The sequence below is a fragment of the Vanessa cardui genome, chromosome 14, assembly GCF_905220365.1.
Source record: "Vanessa cardui chromosome 14, ilVanCard2.1, whole genome shotgun sequence".
NCBI lineage: Eukaryota > Metazoa > Arthropoda > Insecta > Lepidoptera > Nymphalidae > Vanessa > Vanessa cardui.
The window spans coordinates 4,697,320-4,717,765 of record NC_061136.1 but is presented as its reverse complement, the minus strand read 5'-3'; the positions used below and the strand labels follow the sequence as shown (position 1 = coordinate 4,717,765).

At 31.4% G+C, this 20,446-nt stretch overlaps 1 protein-coding gene across 1 annotated transcript in view; it reads left to right on the top strand.

Annotated features, from left to right (window-relative positions):
* Positions 1 to 20,446, top strand: part of LOC124535294 — an 88,728-nt gene that overhangs the window by 51,010 nt on the left and 17,272 nt on the right. Inside the window, exons 4-7 of the mRNA XM_047111470.1 lie at positions 7,056 to 7,203; positions 9,755 to 9,853; positions 18,143 to 18,319; positions 19,942 to 20,064. Of these exons, the coding sequence (XP_046967426.1) occupies positions 7,056 to 7,203; positions 9,755 to 9,853; positions 18,143 to 18,319; positions 19,942 to 20,064 (547 nt within the window). The remainder of the gene's footprint in view (positions 1 to 7,055; positions 7,204 to 9,754; positions 9,854 to 18,142; positions 18,320 to 19,941; positions 20,065 to 20,446) is intronic.

The following is a 20,446-nucleotide window of genomic DNA, read 5'->3' as shown; positions in this document are numbered from 1 at the left end:
ATACCGATATAATAAGATTTAAGCGCACATGATAAGAATTCTACATTGAATCATTATTTCCTCTCAGAATAACCTATAACCCATTATACTAAGAATGCAGATATGGAAATCAAGATGCATTTGCATAAGTAATAAACTCCCTGTCAAGTATTATCCAGCGAAATGAAATATGCATTCCTGTAAACATTTATTAATAGATACATAAGGTCGATTTCATGACATGAAGTGTACTTTTATACTTGTACTGGTAATTCGCAATGATGTAGATGGTATCATAAATATATTACGTGTTTTGATTAGATGTGAAATATTAATATACTATAAATGTAAAAATAGTAAAATACCAGCTTGTAAACGTTTCAGTGCAGGGTTAAGGCTTCTTCTTTTATTTGGGGCATAATTCACTTGTCTCGTGTACAAGATATTCGTAAATAATATCGAAATATAGAGCACCACCGAATAAAAATAAAAAAAAACATGGTAAATATCCAATATTTGATAATTGTAATAATAATTCGTTTGGCTACTCTGATGTGGGTTGGTAGCAATTTTTTCCGATAGGTTTTCTAAAAAATAGTTACAATATAGTAAGTGAGATTATTTACGGAAAAATAAATAATAAAATTTTAGTGCCTAAAATATATCTCCTTTATTCAGGGTCGGCTTTGAAAAACACTTTTGCATCGTCAAGAGGTCACCCATAAATTATGACACTGACATAAATGTTAACCATTTCTTATACCGTTTAAGTTTTCACTCACTTGGTTTTCATATAAAGCGGAAAACAACAATACCAACCTATATACAACTACATTACTAGAACATTTGATAAATTACCAAAAAGTCCTATCACAGAATAAAGCAAGTTCGGTCCAATTTTTGCTATGTAAGTAATGTAATGCAAGTATTTCGTTATCTCACAAATACTGAGATTTGTTTAATCCCCGATCTACACGTTCATGTGTGTGGGAAAATGATTATTAATTGATGTTTTGCATTCGCATAATTATACATTTTTTATTGTATGCATACAATTTTTTGTCACTTCGTCTACTTTCTGTATAACAACTGTCTCGGTAATCAAATGCTGATTTCACAGCCGATCGATATTATATATCTTACATAATTTTACAGATAAATAAAATTTAATCGTATGGATTTTAGGAAGTGAATAGAGGTTACCTATCTATATTTTACTAAAATCACAGCAATTATGTTTCCTTTATCAGTCCATATTTATATTAATAAAATCGTGTACAAATTTTAAATGTAAATAGTCAAGTATAGCATGAAGCATTGTAGGGATAATTTTGAGGTACCACTTAGTTTTAGTTTGACTAAAATTAAATGATATGGATATTTAGAATACTTATTTATACGCACGTACAAGGGACATAATATCTTAGTTCCCAGGATTGGTGGCGGATTGGTTATATCAGGAATGGTTAATATATCTAACAATGGTAAATTCTATAGGCGGTGGTGACTACTTATCTACTCATCTGGTGACACATTTGCCAGTCAACCTAAACATACCGTTGAAAGTACCCAGTCCTTCATAATTCGACCACCAAACCACAGTATTTTGTATTGTTTTGGCTTGAATAGCCAGTGGGCTTGAATAAATGCAGGCTCGGCTTCAATTTTATGACCTACATTTTTGGTCTCATGGTTGACGGCGCCTTGGTTGGGTAAGGAATAGTTAACTCGCACTGCCAATGTTTATCATCTCAATGATATAAGATTAGTTTGATACAATTAAAGGGAAAATAGAAAGTCATACAAAATATATAAAAGGAAAATATTGAGAAAATCTGGTACGTGTTATAAGTGTTCCTTACGAAAGCCAGATGTATACCGATATATATATATATATATAATCAATAGAAAATAACATCTCCTTCATAACACATACGCAACATACATAATTAATATAGAAGTAAAAATCAAATAAAACACACTCTGTAAATGTATTATTGCTGGGCTTAAGGCCTTCTCTACTTGGAGGAGGTTCGGATCTTCCATTTCGCTACTCCAAGGTAGTTTAATGGATAACGTGGCAGAACTTTATTATGATTAGGCATATGCAGGTTTCCTAACGAAACCATCTAACACGAGTAATATTATAAACATAAATTAAGCACATGAAAATTCAGTGGTGCGCTTGCATGACTTTGAACCCGCAATCATCACTTAAGATGCGTAATCAATGGACCATCTCGGCTCAAATAGTTACAATAAAATAAAATAAAATTGCTACTGCAATACACGATACGCACACACAAATGTCATTTCTAATTTTATTTGTATTTATAAGTTTATTATTATAATACATATATGTGTATGTCGAAGCGTCAAAAAGTTTAATTAAGATTTATTTATTATTTAACGCACGTACTGGCGACGTGAGTGACGTAGAACACATCACAGCGAAAAAAGGCATATTTAAAAGAATATCGAAAGAAATATATCATCATGTCTGATAACGATTATATATTATTAAATCTAATACGTTTTTATTTATTATTCCCTAACTTATGTACACATCCTAAGCCTATTCCAATGAAAGTAGGAAAGAAGATATATTTATATGTTTTATGCGATTTGCGCTACAACTCGACCATATTGTGCGTTACTAAGAGTTTATGATCAATAGAACTTTACTTATATATAATACACTTAACTAATTATTTCCACTTTAATTTTACTTCCAAAATTCAGATGATGATAGAGATGATGCTCTCAATCAATTATATCTTCACTACTCACTTTGCTGTCAAATGTTATTTATATGGTTTTTTCCTGTTACGGTTGGAATACTGTCCACGACGATTGGTTCACGCGCACAACGCTTTGTTTTACAAAACACCATGAATTACTCAAGAAATTATCCCATACATTCGGCTCTCCATCAAGCTATAATTACAATGATATAACTTGGCCTAGTATATATAACCTACGATTTATTAAATTGAAACATTAAGCAACCAATAAGAAACGCTGAAATCGTCCACAGAATCCAGGTGACATGTGAAACTGGTAGAAATCATATAATAAGCCGCACATCTCCCGGTTTCGCGATCTCGGGTAATAACCGCTTATAATAGAAACAGTTGCTGATTACTGTATATTTTCTATACAGTGAAGTGAGGAGTGCGTCATTACGGTAATAGTCACTGGCACGCGCTGCGCACGAAATGATTCGTTAGTGCTGCTAAACTAAATAACTGTGTTATAACATTAGTTTTACTGTTTAACTTTACTTAATAATTTATTACTATAATTACTCTAATTTTTGTTTGAGTAAAGTTTCTTTTTATGCCGAGATTACCCAGTGGTTGAGGCACGAGAATGTCAACGGTGATTACGGGTTCAAATCAACCTTAAAATTTTAAGAGCTTTATTTTGTGTTTTTTGTAATAATATTTATTTAATAACTGAAAATAGAATAATGACATATTTGATATAACATATTTTGCAATGTAAGATTTTAGTATAACACAAATTTATATGAAACTTAAATGTTACCTATGTCGGTTTAAAATATATATAAATTTAAAATTAGAACGTACCTATAAACGCACTGCTTTAAATGGAACGTATTTTTAGTAAATAAGTTCTGTGTCAATAAATACAACAATTAGGGCATATTCCAATCATAAAACCAAATATATAACCTTAATAATAGTCTTGAATGCAAGGCTCTATACTTAATCATGCACATTTTTAATTACCGTATAAAATTGCTTGGTTGCGCATATCAATGATAGGTTATTAAAAGTACGTTTATGCTATAAACCAGGCTGTTTTATAAAATACATATTTGTGTTTGTAAATCACACGCGTTTCTAAGAGTCGAATCGAAACGAATGCATCAAATGTTAGTCTAGATGAACAAGTGAGCCTGCAATTTTATGCGATCAAGACAGCCACGTAGCGTTTAGAAATTCGTTCCAAATTATTTTATTTGTAGTTTAAATTTAGGTATATTTTTATTTGATTTAATGATTATGTTTTAGTTTTTGTGTAAAAACTATACACATTTATAGTATATTTTTTGTGCCCTACTGATCATATTAATAATTAAATTCGATTAAACAAAAAAAAAAAACGTTTTTTTTCTATACTAATCTCTATACTAATTCAAGGTTTTCTATGTCTAATAATGTCTACTAAACGTATTAAGAGTAACAACATTACAAGTTTAAAAGCCTGGATGTTTCCCACTGATGGGTTAAAGTTACGCCCTTTGAGGGAATGGTTTGGATCATATTCCACCAAGCTCCATTGCAGGTTGTTCGATACACATGAATTTCGTGAAATTAGACACATGCAGGTTTTGTGACGATGTTTTTCTTCACCGTCGGACACTAATTATAAACGCACATGAAAATTCAGTGGTGTTAGCCTGGATTTGAAACCGCAAACCACTGGGCCATTTTGCCCTTAAGAGTTGTTAAAAGTAACAATAACTTTAAATTATTAAATAATGTTTTAAAATCCTTGTAACAGTATGAATACACCATAGGGGCTTATAAAACCCGAGAAATAATAGCAAAACAATTGCTGTTAGTATTTATTGTTACAACAACATTCTTTATTAGCTCGTTATCCTATTAGCTCTGTAGTACTGTAATATTGTTTCTCCAAACACTACCGCGCTTGCGTGCTAACAACTTAACCGCTGAACATTATCGAGCGATTTCTATCTGAATCGATAAACTTTCATACCGATTATTTCGATCGCGAATATTCATGATCGTTAAATTGGATTCGAATTCAAATTAGGAATCGCACTTTTTTTGTTTGCTAATATCATTTATGGATGTATGTGTGAGTTCTTATGATTTAGAAAGTTTGAAAAAAATATCGATTAATTGAAATGTTCGTTTTTAAGGAAAGTATTATTTTTTTAATGTAATATGTTCGAGTACATACTTATTTAAAAAGAAAGTTTCTGAACTTATAATTAATAGAGAATTGCTTGTTAATGCTTTTCTAATTTCAAAAATGAAAGAAATAATACAATAGTTTTTTTTTAGTGCTGATTAATCAAAAAAGGTAATACTTTAAACTGCCATATGTTCGTTTATTTTTTTAAATATATTCAGTTGTTTTGATTTTTTTAATTACCAAGGATACTTTTTCTATTCCAATAACATACAAACACTATATTGTGTGTGTGTGTGTGTGTGTGTGTGTGTGTGTGTGTGTGTGTGTGTGTGTGTGTGTGTGTGTGTGTTACAAATAAAACACATATCATTCGATTAATTAGGTAATGAAACAAAAGCATAATAAATCAACAAAATTTAGAAACCTTGTGTGGGCATGAGGACATAATATAAGATCTTTCCTTCGTTGATGGACATTTTAGTCATACATACTCGTACAATTTCGTGTCTTAGAGTAATATCGTTACCACTTTCGCTGCCACTGAAGTAAAGTAATATCGACCGTGTAATCGTAATTCCTTACTCAATCAATAAACGATAGCGCTATGTTATTGTTCACAATGATTTATTTTGTATTCAAGCTTTTGTAATATATTATATGCAAGATTTTTTTTGGAAAATGTTTACTGTAATTTATTGAATAAATCACGATACGAAGTAATAAGCTCTACATACAATAAAATTGTTGTGTCTGTTTGTAATATTAAAATAGCCCTTTTTTACTCAATGCATATGTATTTATACACGGTTATACACTCCAACAAAGGATATTGGCTACTTTTTTTTGCCTAACACATAATAACGATCCCCTAAAACTCAAGCGAATCCGCAGGCGACAACTAGTATCAGCATACCTATATTAAATATTTTTTTTGATATAATACAAATAATACATAAATCGTATTTAAGGAAAGTATGATAAATGTTTAGATACTTTTCTGAAATAAAAAGACCGACTGGACAAGGATTGCATTATATCTGTCTCTTTTTATTACGTCAAATTTTCTATATCCATCTCGCTGGCTTATGCATCGAAGGCTCGTGGGAACGAAATGCGCCCGCGTTTTTCCTGGAACGTGCGCTTGCGATTTATCAAATCGCTTTCGTTCAGACAAAGATCCACTGATAAGAGAAGGCCCGTTTAAATTAATCTACAACCTTATGTTAACATTTTTGCTTAATTAGACTTAAATAAATAGTGCTGTAATGTTATGTGATGATGACTGCGATAATGTTTTAAAATGCCAACGATTCCTTTTTTAAATCTTTTAAATTATTTTAAATTTGTTTGCACTAAACACTTTAAATCTTCAATTTTTGTAATATTATACTATCTACCAATCATAAATTAATAGTAATTATTCTAATAGTCTATATATCAAAGCTTTCAGGAATAAAAACTATACGTTCACAATAGAGTGACTCTACAGACTGTTATAATTAATATCAACTCTAGCAATATAAAAGTTATTATGTTAAAGAGCTGAGATGGCCCAGTGGCTAGAACGCGAGCATCTTAACCGATGATTTCGGGTTCAAACCCAGGCAAGCACCACTATATATATATATATATGTGCTTAATTTGTGTTTATGATTCATCTCGTGCTCGGTGGTGAAGGAAAACATCGTGAGGGAACCTGAATTTGTCTAATTTCATCGATATTCTGCCATGTGCATTCCACCAGCCCGCATTAAAACAGCGTGGTGGAACATGTACCAAACCCTCACCTTAATGGGAGAGGAGGCCTTAGCCCAGCAGTGAGAAATTTATAGGCTGTTACTTTACTTTATTATGTTAAAATCGACAAGATTTCTTGATGTCTTAGTTATCAAATTCTATGAAGAAATATTGAAATTATGAAAGTATTAAAAATTTTATTTGTGCGTGTGTCTTTATGTGAGATAATATATTGGTAGTATATTTTAAAAATTCTATACAATTATACAAAGTCGATATAATTAATTAAAAAAAATCTTTTCTTTTTTTTTTAATTCGAACGCATTCTAAACATTGTGTCTAATATTCATAATGTGTATATTATATTTTAATTAAAATGCTTAAGATTAGTTTGAACCTTTTTTGATTAAAAATCTCGTTTCCAGACGAGGGTGAAAGCGGGCGAGCTGTGGCCAATGGAGCGACCGGAAGGAATGCCAGTCATACAGTCGTTGGAAGTCATGTGTGGGAAGGATCATATGGACGTACACCTGACCTTCTCGCATCCCTTCGAAGGCATTGTTTCTTCAAAAGGTGAGCCTTCACCCACATCTTAATATATTTCTTTAAATTTTTAAAAGTTATTACAATATTTTAAACAAATTATTGTGAAAAGAACAAAAATACTAAACTTGTAGAAACTATATACGTGCTAAACGACCAATAATTTGGCAAGCTTTTTCTCCAATTTGTGAAGTACTTCAACTGTATATTAATGTAAATTATAGTATGCATTATATGTGTTAAGAACTCACCTATAATTTAAAATGTACGTAAAGAAATTCAATACGCTACACAATCACATCTGAGCCGTCACACACGTAATCAGAGCGCCTCTAATTGTTGCCTCTAATTGCAGTTTCGCTCACAATTATGACGGAAAACTGAATCATTAATATACTGCCCTAGTTGACTCTTGAAATGGGCCACGTTTTGGTCACACTAACTGTTCATACTGTTTGTTTGAGTTTAGATCCAAATAGATTGTATATAATTTTATTGCCTATTTAACGGAACTTTTTGTGCATGTGAAAGTTTTTTTTTTATTCAGACTTTTTAAATAATAATAAAATTTGAATTTCGAACAGACTAATCTGATGAGTGTTTTTTATGGATTTTAACACGCAAATTCAGCGTTAAATAACGAATCCTTTTTTCTAAATCGATAAATCTTATCGAGGTGTTTTTAGTACTCTTTATATTAAGTGTTATTCTTAAATTATGTTTATTTTACATGCGACCAAGGAGGTTTTGTAAAACTTTGTCCTCCGACGAAATATATCTTGTGTGGTCAGTTTTATTGCAGTGTAATTACGTTGTAATTAATGAGCGAATATAACGAGCTATGTGGGGCGTTAATAAGAAATTAAAAATCATAAGGGACCGGTAAATCCAACTGTATGTGATTTCTAATTAATTGAAAGTTTTACGGTTTCTTATTATTCGATTTTGTAAGAATACGTTTTCCTTATTTAAAATTAGGCTACATTATATGAGCCGTAAATATTCTCTTCAAACGGAGGTTTTAAATTCCGGAAAATTACCTTAATTACTGTTTATTTAACTCTTCTCAGTCTCAAACCTCGTCGTTATCATAGGAAAATGCTTTACTTTTTTTCTAATCGTTGAATATAAAATGAAATCATAATATAATATACAAAGATTATAAATTAATATTAATTCCTAAGCATCGTTCATCATGGATGTCGGTCCAAACTATCACTTACTTTCATTTGTATATGGACCGATAAATCGGATTATTTTTATTTATTAATCTAAGTTAGATTTGATACGTTTTCATTTCATTGAGATCGTAATGTAAAAATAATATAATAATTTACCTTTAAAAACTTTCAAAGTAAAAAATCGAATTATATTTTTCTTATTTTATTAATAAAACTAGCTGTGCTCGCGACCTATCGTGACCGTGCCACTTTTGATGTAACAAAAAAATGTAGCTTAAGTTACTCCTTATTGTATCAGTTATTTGCCATTGAAAGGCCCGTCAAAATCGGTCCAGCCGTTTCAGAGATTAGCCGGAACAAACAGACAGACAGACAGGCAAAAATTGCAGTAAAAAAGGGCTATTTTAATATGACAAACAGTCACTCCAATTTTGTTATATGTATAGACTACATTTAAGTCTTGAAATAGAATCCATAGAATGATAGAGACATTCCAAGCGAAGGGTAGTTTGGTTTGGTATTTGGTTATATGTACGGAACTATCAAGTAAATTCTTTAGTTAGTTCCTTTTCATATTAGCCTCGAAATATTAATTATCATTTTGTAGATGAAATGTCAAATTTGAACACAATATTTTTGATTTTTCGATGTTAATGTTTCTTGTTAATACGTATTTTTTTACTAGCTCTTATTAAGCTATCGTTTCAAGTAGATACAGATTATTCAATTACTAGGGATACATTCAATAAAAACTATATTTTTACAGTTGTATATAGGTTTCTAGCAAAACTATGCGTTAAAGGATTGTACACACATACGCGATCAAGCGAAACGAAAGCGACTTCGCGCGTAATCATTTGTAAAGCTGCCACACCTGCAAGACAAATGGACCGAATAGTCACTTTGGTGTAGTTTTCCTATTTTATCGTATCTACATATATTTATACTTACTATGTTAGTGTGTTAGGGCTCTAATTTTAAACAGTCATTTATTCTTAGCGTCTTTACAAGTGAACCGCGTTGAAACAGCGGATACAATTTGATGTAAATATTTTGGGTTCAAAATGTGTTTAGTTTTTAAAAAATATTATCAATGTCCTACTTACAGCTACTAATATTCCGATTTGATCCCTCCATTTAAGGTTAAACTTGTGTTAAGAGTAGGAACGACAATAGTCTAAGAGGTCAGGTTTGATCCTATGACTTTTGACATTAGGTTTTAAGCCATAGCGCTATTAAGGCTTGCATTGATGTTTATAAATCTCCTATATTATGATGTAAGAAAATATCATGAAAAATTCTGTATTCAGGTTTAGGATTCAGGTTTAATGACATGTTTGACAGCACTTTGTTTTGTCTTTGTGAAGTAGTACAAATGTAAAATGGACTCTTCCTTACAGGTCAACACGGCGATCCTCGGTGCGTGTACGTGCCTCCATCTACTGGACAAACTTACTTTTCATTCCGGATCGCATACGCTAAATGTGGTACAAAACCTGGTAAGTTATACTCTGTACTATTATATCTTTGAATAAGCGAGTCCTTTGTATATGTATGTATGTGTGTAGTTGTCTTTACTAAGTGGTAGATGAGATAGAGGCTTGTCTGGGAAGGTTATCCTATCAAGAGATATTCTATCAATAACAACAACAACAACCTGTAAATTTCCCACTGTTGGACTAAGGCCTCTTCTCCCATTAAGGAGAAGGTTTGGAACATATTCCAAGGTTGGTAGTGCATTAGCGATGTAAAGAATGGTTAATATTTCTTACTATACGGCAATATCTTTACGATGTTACATGTCCGGTAATCTTAGCTGTATAAAAAATTAACAACTTTAATGCTACCAAAAAGGTTTTCCATAAAGTGCCAAATTAAATACTGCTGAGATATGACACGATTTATTCATTTGATTTATGATATCTTTATACCGTAAGCAATATAACTAATATATATTTGAAAAAATGTTTGCTACAATAATCTTTTCACCTTATAGTTCACCAAATAGTTTTTTTTTCTATTAACTGTAAGAAGGAAGTTTTGTAATTTTTTTGTGTCTCAGGTCAAATTCTACTAACTAATCGTAATCGATTCACCCACAGTTCTATCGAAGTTGGAACGCATTAGAATTGGCAATATATTTGACTTTATAATAGCAGAGGATTAAGTTTCGCATCTAAATTCTGATGCTCCCGGCATAATAGATTTGCCTAGCACAAAATAACGTATCTGTCAGGTCCCACGACATCAAATATATAATTGTACAGGGCTACTATATATAATAGCTTTATTCTTAACTGGCTGAAACCATATAACATTTATCTAATAGGTACTTGATGGTAATATAAATATTTGGCAGCGATTTGTATGTTTGTGATAAGCAAAATCCTGTGCCACAACGAACCACTCTTCCATTATTTACTTCTTAAAGCTAAATTATACATATGAGAACTTAAACAAATTATGTGTGTGTGTGTATGTGTGTGTGTAAATGTGTGTGTGCGTGTGTTAGTTGTATGTTTGATGTTTGTGTGGGTGTGGATAAACAATGCGATAATGTCTAAATACTGTTAGCAAACAAACTTTGATGATCTATTAATGGATAGTAAATACTCAAACGACTGCAATTTTACGCTCATTGAATAGCAAAATAAATCGAGAAGCATGTTTCTTTGGTGTCAGTATCAGTTCGCTTACTATAGACATCATTTAAAGTTAAAGGGATTTTTCATTCATAAAAAATAAATGAGATGGCCTAGTGGTTAGAACGCGGGCATCGTAACCGACAATTTGAATGAAATAAGTGAATTTTTATTTGCCTAATTTGTGTTTATAATACATCCTGCGTTCGATGAGGAAGGAAAATATCATGAGAAAAACTGCACGTGATTAATTTCAACGAAATTATGTGTAGGTGTATGCACTATACCGCATTTGAGTATAGTGCTGGAATATGCTCCAAAAACCTTCTCCTCAAAAAGAGACCTTATCCCAGTAGTGAGAAATTTACAGGCTGTTACTGTGAAAAAGTACTAATTGTACCCAAAAAATAATTAAGGACGTCATTTTATTTTAAATTTCGAATTTTGGAATTAAGATATTTAACAAATTTTATTTGTATAATACTATACAATAATGTATATAAGTAAATACCACTGACTAACATCAATTTGCCCGTTTATTATGAGGTATTTCATATAAATGGACTAATTTGTCATCGCTCAGCGGGTGTTCCACGCTTGTATGGAGCTAATTTTTGAATCGCGCAATGAATAATATCTTATTATTGTTTTTTGTGCGTTATTATTAAATAAGGTTTTATATGCAATTTTTAAAGGTAATATTTTATAACATTCGATATTTAAAATCGATGATTTATATTAATAGCAATAACAAATTTTGTTATTTTCTATTAATTTCGTAATTGTTGACATTTATAGTGCAAATTAGAATTAGACATTCAAACATATAATATGTTATATGTACGTTGTGATGTATGATATACATCGAATTAAAATTCATATCGAACACAGCGATAAAGGAAAATATTGCTAGTTTGCGCTGAATAACAATCTTTCATGTATGAACACGATAGAACGCTCTTTACGACGAATACCGAAAAGGTAAACAAGCCAGACATTTACAAACTAATTTGACGCATAATTTTGTGTACGAAAATTAATGTGACTGTTTATTTAATTCACTAACAGTTATTTTTTATGACAATATTAAGTCTTGACATTAATATACGCTAAGTTTTTCTTCTGTCATGCTTCCGACGTTTTTTTAATAGTATTGATATTTTTTATGTAAATAGGATATTTATTTTAATTCTTTGAGAACTAATGATTTGTTGGCTGTTTGGTTTAGCCGTCATATTATTATAATTTTCTTATTCTAACTTGAACCGCTGGTACCTACAAGTACCAGACCACTGGGTTTGGTACTAAAAGGGTTAACGTTATGCTATTATTATTAATACCAACAAGTTTACGCTCAAAATTATATGTTATTTTAAACTATCATTTCTTCATTACCAAAAGTAAGGGTTATTTGTTTTGGCATTTTTAACAACAAAACAGATATGAAAGAAATATTTTAAAAATGTAAAAACAAAAAAAAAGCAGTACGTCATGTTTTTACTATACTTTACAGTATAATTCATGGACATTAGGACATGAACCATACCTTGTGTATCAGGACTCAGATTTTTAAGAAAATGTCTAAAAACTCTACTTTATATATATATATATATATTGTTTTAGCGAACTAACCGTATAGTTTTTTCATGTAATAGTTAGGTGGACCATTGGACCGGATAGCTTAATAAAAAATTATATTAACCATTCCTTATCAAACCTTATAGCTGCGATGTGTGTGTTTGTATGTAAGATGATCCCTTGTATCTGCAGTTATACAGGCGCATTCTTCAATCCGAAACACAAATATTGCTGTTTGGGCGGTAGAATGTCTGAAGGACTTCAAACTTATACAAAGCACTACCAAAGCACTACAAAGGTAAAATAGCCAAATCAAAGAAACATCTAGCACCCCCACATTCGTAAATTTCTATTCAACCTTTGCTTATCAACGTCACATCATCAACCTTTGCCTATCAACGTCACGTCATCTCGTTTAATCACCGAAGAGATTGCTCTTCGATGATTAAAATGTGTTACAAAGAGCAGTGAGAAAATATTTCACACTTCATTATTCTTAATTCAAAAAAAGAACATTACCCACGCACACATAGATATCTCAATTTGTTTTGACTATGATGTATTACGACGTGTAAATTCAAATTAACAAATATTTTTTTCCACCGGCGTAGTGACAAATTACCGCACCAACCAGTAATCATAACTACATCAGATTGCTGTAAATAAATCATAAAAAGTCTCAAGGAAATATAGTCGTTATGGTAATAGCATTGTTGTCAAATTTGTTTGGATATATATTGTTTAACATTTGTAATTGTGGTACTTGTGGAAATGTGTAAATATGATACGAATATTTTCAAAGCAAATCTCATCTCCACAAACATTGTTATGAGATATAACCTAATGATATTACACTTTACTTAACGACTTTACTAATAAACTATTCATCGCGGACGAATATGTAAACGAAGATCTCCTTCCATCTTCAGTTATTTGACATTTAAATGAAAAGGACAACACATTTAATAAATATGTAATTCCCGCTTTATCAGTGCGTTTATAAAACACAAACTTCCAGACCCCGTTTTATTCCCTTAAGGGTGGTGTTTCGAAAAATGGGATCGTTCTAAGCTCTAATATTCTTGGTGGTAGGGCTTTGTGCAAGCCCGTCTGGGTAGGTACCACCCACTCATCAGTTATTCTACCGCCAAATAACAGTACTTAGTATTGTTGTGTTCCGGTTTGAAGGGTGAGTGAGCCAGTGTAACTACAGGCACAAGGGACATAACATCTTAGTTCCCAAGGTTGGTGGCACATTGACGATGTAAGGAATAGTTAATATTTCTTACAGCGTCATTGTCTATGGGTTATGGTGACCACTTACCATCACGTGGCCCATATACTCGTCTGCCAATCTATACCATAAAATAAAAAAAAATAAAAAAATAAAGCGGGTGTCTAAACCCTTTAAGGAACCTACCTGATAAAATTAAAGTTTATAGGTGTTATAGTTTTTGAGATATCTTGATAAAACAATGAGTGGCATTTTGCTTTTATATCCATGTACCTATAGATGTATGATGTATCTTTGTTTTAAAATTTTCTTGTATTGATTTTGTTTTCATAATTATCGCTTGTTGTTGACGGAAAATATTGTTAAGCTATTTTCAAATTTAATGTCGTCACACTTCCAGAACTAATTCGAAAGAGAAGTGCACTTTTCCCTAACAGTAGGACTTACAGGCTGTTACTTTATGTAGTGTGTAACAAGAATACAAGCCGTCTGTATAATTTACGAGACAAACGTATAGAAGTCGCAAGCAAGACCGCATTCCCTAACGCCGTTTCCGTTGTAGGGTTCAACGTATGTTTTATTGTGTTCATTTGAAACTAAACACATGGTAACAATCGGATAATATTAATTTCAATCATATTTATTGTTATTTGTATATAATTATACAAAAGAATAATATGTAACCGAATTGTCTCAAACGTAATACATTTTTGAATCAATGATTTTAATTTAATTAGTCTATAAATAAGTTGACTTAATAATCTTTTGATAAGCAACAATCATCGTATTAATGAACAAATTAATAAAATCGATCGACTTGAGCCTATTTCTATTTATCTTTTGGGAAATACATATACATATATATCTTACAAATGTATTTAATTTATTTCGTTATGTATTCATTCAGTTCAAATACAATTAAGATGCTCAATTACTTTAAAATTTACTATTAATAAAATTAATTCCCAATTTTGAAAACATCGTAATCGAACATTTAACAAAAAAAAGATATTATTTACACCCTGATTTTATAAAATCATCGTCATCGTTATAAGAGTTCCAGTAATAGTAGTATTACTAGTAGTAAGTTCCATTTTAAACGTCATGAGGACCTTTTTAAAATAATAACCATGTTTTTAAAACTGTATAATACAATTTCGATCGAATAATCCGTTAGTACTTAGACCATACTTCCACTGTCATTCAACATTTTTTGAAAAGAAAAAAAAAATGTAATTTTTACATCATTTTAAATTCAGCTAAAATATTCTTAACATATTTGTCTGTGTTCGTGAAACACTATCCCATACTAAAATCTTAACTAATAGTAAAGTCAGGGCGGTTAGCTAGTTAATATAAGCTTCAGAGTAACAAGCCACTTGATAATAAATATACCGGCAATATGTCAGACTCTTCCTTTAGCAACTCGCTTACGACGGATGACTCGTTGAGTTGAACTCTAACACGCCCGTAACAAATACCCCGATCATATATTATTCATTTAAACTTCGAACATTTATAAATTCAAATCATTGTTTTTTTTTAATATAACAGATTAAAAAAAATAAAAAATGAGATAAATTAATTAAAACAATTACAACCAAAATTATTTTTTTAAACTTTTTTTTTTTATTTTGTTTATCGAACACATTTGTATACATATTTTTTAAAGTCAATTTAAACGATGACATATTGTTCGTTCTTCGATCAATATGCGTTTTTTTAAATTGAACGGAACCGAAAAACTAATAAAAAATATATCAATATCAACTTGTATCATTTAATAGTTATATTGATAATAATTAATAGACGTTAACGTCGTTATAATAGCCATGAATACCGCCAACGAAGTTTTCGCTGAGAAAGATTTAACAGCACACTTACAATGTATCTACTACTTACTTATCGACTAATATAAGAAGAGGATCAGCATATTTCCATGTGCATTATAGTTATATGTCTTGCGATTGTCTAATATGATAGTTAAATGAATGTTTCCTAGTTTATATTCATTTTTATTTACAATTTAATTGTGTTGATAATCTCACATGTAACGCAGTTGATAATAAAAATTCAATTTAATGATTTATGCAAATACCTATGTGATATATGGTCATAGAGTACGCGATATTTAATTGTCATTTGGGACAAGATAACATACCATTTATGTATGAAAAAAATTATTATAATAAATTGATTATTTATGCAAAAAAATGGGTGATTGGAAAATATTTAATAAAATCTTGAAAATAAATTAATGTTATGAATAACGTTACTTCTCTTATAAAATTCGTTAACATATTATCTTTGTTAGTGAATATTTTTAACGTTACAAAACAAGTAACGAAATTTTTATTAATGTTTTTTATTACTTTTCCCCAGCGTTAAATAAATTCTAATACTTTCATCGCAAGGTTACAAATTAAAAGACGAGCGTAAAGGTTTCCCTCGAATTTAATTATAAATGATGCAATATATTCACTTAATTGTATGTAGGCATTAATTAAATTATTTAATTGTTAACAGTGACAGTTATTATCGTCCATTCGTAACCATTTTGCAATAAATCACCTGATCAAGTTCCACGGTACGTCGGTCTCATTTTAACAAAGTAAAGTAGCGTTTTTCTCGTTCCGATTCCTAGTTGCGTCCTCTATGGTTAGTGTGGAGTAACGGACGACATGCGACCCGCTCCTTCTTCGAACGCGGTGTGAGCATTGTTTCTAAGAAACGCCACCCGCCACACCGCATAGCACAGCACTCAGGGCCCATATTCCCGTAACAGCCCGGCATGGAGACGCCTATCCTGAATCCACTAACTTCAAGCGTATTTCCTTCCCGATATATCTAACTATTTACGACTCTAAGTACATTTCGCGAATCTGAACGATTGACGACAATGTAAATTCAATTTTATGGCCTCGGGTATAGAGTTTAGTTGTGATGGTTATGCGTGAAGTATCGACTTTGAGCGCCTAATGAATTGTAAGTGTAAATGTGTTGTAGTTTGCGGGGCTTAAGGATCAGAATGGCTTGCGCGGATCCAGTAGTGGTATGCCTTCTGGCTCGATCCGCGTTCTTTGGACGACTTCCACTTTTTGCGTGAGTTCATCCGCGTATAGCGCTAGCAATAATAAGGATTTAAAAATTAAACCTTCTTTGAAACCCTTCACTGTAAGTGGTGATAAAGTTTAAATATTGTTTCATCATAAGAACATTTAATATGATCCGTGGAAGTACATACGTTTTATGTCCCACGTAGATGTATAGGATTAATTTAATATTTTATGGGCTATTAATATGTTTTAATAAGCCTTGATAGTGTTTAAAAAGCTTTTATCGCGTAATATAAATTTTACCGTTTAATATCATTCATATTGACAGATAATATTTTATGGCGAAATGTAAAATATTAATATTGTGTCTTAAAATAGAAAAATGTGCAAGCATTTAAATTTGAGAAAAATTCTGTGTATTATTTAGTGGGGAAATACGCTGTCATTTTTCATGTAATTCATTTTTATATTTCTATCTAAATAAATCACTTAGGTGATATAAATATTTCGGATTAAAAAAAATATCGAAGTACCGGTAATTTTAGCTACCAAGATTATTAATTACGTCTTAACGAATATTCCCTGAAAGCTTATCCGATTATGATATTAATTTTTTGTTCAATGGATTATATTACTTAAATTACAAGCGTAGGCGTGATTGTCAATTCCTAATTTAAAAACAAAATTGTGATAAATATAGTAATTTAATTTGTCATATGGTCAGTTCATATTTCTCGATATTTCGGTTAATTGTAAACCATGTTTTTTAAGATCTATTGAAGAATGAGAGTGACCCTATATAAATACAAAAAATCGTAATTTTTACACAAATAATCGTAAATTTGTAGTGTGTTTATATTTTAAGTGAACCAGTCGTTAATAAGCACCATATTTTGAAGGATATGTTACTTGGTGGTCGGGCTTTATGAAAGCCCGTCTGGGTAGGTAACACTCACTCATCAGTTATTCTACCATTAAACAACAGTACTCAGTATTGTTATGTTCAGGTTTGAAGGGTGAGTGAGCCAGTGTAACTACAGGCGCAACGGACATAATATCTTAGTTCCCAAGGTTAGTGGCGCATTGACGATTTAAGGAATAATTAATATTTCTTACAGCGTCATTGTCTACGGGTAATGGTGACCACTTACCATCAGGTGGCCCGTATGTTCGTCCGCCAACCTATACCATAAAAAAGGATATATGTATTAGATAAATTAGAGACATATATTGTGTGTGCGGTTTTCCTTTATTTACTGTGTAACTCTTCTTTTCCAGATCTCCACGGGCAGTTCTATGAGAACACGGTGGTAGTGCAATATGATAAGGACCTACTTGAAGTGTGGGATGAAGCGAAAAGGCTGAGATGCGAATGGTTTAACGATTACGAGAAGACAGCGTCCAAACCGCCCATGGTTATTGCTGATTTGGACGTTGTGCAACTAGATTTTAGAGGTAAGACATCGGATATTATGATTTGTTATAAACTTACTTGCTTCGATCGAGTACAATAATGTTTGATAGACAACTTAGATTAAAGAATAATTATCGTTTTTCCATCTTGGGAAGTTGAGAATTTCGACTTTTCTTTCCTATAATATACGTAATACACCCTTGACCGTTCTTTTGATTCATTTTTTTTCATTAATGAAAACCGCATTATTAACGGTTGATTAGTTTAATATCCCGAAGCTTACAAACGGCGGGAAGTAAAATTGTTTTATCGTATATTGTGTGATATGTAATAAGAGTATTTTTTATGCACAAATATTGCAGGATACAATAATTGAACGATCGTTGATGTGTTCAAAGAAAACTCTAGAAAAAATCTTATTTGAGATGTATTTGTGATACTTTAACTGAAAAAAAAATACAACATACATAAAATTTAAGTAAGAAACTAATTATGAAAATAATAATTTTATTCACACACACATCAATCATACTTAAATAACGTAGATAATATTTGTATAAAGTAACTGTACACGATTTAAACTTGAAAATACATAATTGTAATCTTAAAAACAAATTTGACGTAAGCTTCAGAGTTAAGTCATAAATGTTTCTTGTATTAAATGTCGATTCGTATAAAAGACGAACATAATAACGGAAAGCAGTCTTTGCTTCTCAATCTTTAGGCTGATGAGAAACACGAAGGAGGTACTGTAACTATAAAAATAATACTCAAATAGATTGCATACGTGATATAAACCTACTTATTTTTAAATACGTAGCTATGCCGTTATAATATAAATAAAAAACGGTAATTAATCTTTTCGTATTTTTATGAGTATTTAAGTCTCATAATATTTTGACTGCCAAAAGGCAGTTCCTACCTTAGTTACCTGTCAGATCAGTCAGTCTGCTAAATAGGTAGTTATTGGTTTTTGCTGTCAAACCATTCTCTATGGTAGTTGGGAGTCTGGAAGAGTAAATTTGCAGTCCCGTGCCTTGAAATTTATATAAAGTCGTTGGTTCTGCACCTGAACTCTATGCACTCGTATCGGTTTTGCTGTTTCATCGGATTATATACATACACATACATAACATACACTTATTATGGCCTATATATCGGACCGTATATAGGCCATAATAAGTGCTGTGTAGTCTGCCTTAAGATTTGCCATATGATACAAAACATTAAGTATTTTTAACTTGACCTCGATGGTGTAGTATGCAGATTTGTTACTTAGATCTCAAAGCTACGATCTCTAGACGGTCAGTCAAATCGTTATTGCGTTTTAGTCAAAAAAATTTCATTAGCAATAGTTACTACGTTAACAGTACTCAGTATACTCCTGTGCCTCAGAAAAGTACGAAAATGTCTTGTGACTAAAAATGTACTCTTACATGTCAAATTGCAATCCGATTAGAGTATGAGACTTGCAGTGAGTTTAATTTATCCAATAGTTTCAATGTAATAAATTATTTAATGCAATATATTTTCTTTGTATATTGTCTTTCATTGTCATACGAACGTTTTATATAGAGCTTCATTCAACCCGTTCAATAAAGCTAAGTTGTACGTCTTTATGATTAGCCATAGATGTTTTTTTTAATTAACAATTGTCCAATAGGGGACAACGTTGACTGCTGGATGGAAATACAAGCTGGCAAGGGTCCGTGGGCGCCGCCAGTGTCCGGCATCGTACCCCTGGGATCAACGCTCACCCTGGTGGTTGCAATCAACGACTATCGAGGTATGTACCTATTTATATCATTATGTATCTAATATTTCGTCAGGCATACTAGCATAATTCATGTGGAACTAATAACGTCAGTATGTAAATAAATCTAGAAGTTAAACTGCTTTTAAAGGTAGTATTGATTAAAACTTTGTAAGTTTACGTTTTTGGGTGTTAGTACAGAAATAATACATAATATAAATGAGCTCAACGATTGTACTAAGGCTTGGGTAAGGAAACTTATAAACGGCTTCGATTTAAATCTTAGTTTGAAATTGGAGTCGTTTTTGTTTTAATATGTCACATACATACAAATACGTCACATACACACTATAATAGTGATAATGATTCCGGATTATGACCCAAGGAGCGTCATTTTTACTACTTTATGAGATAT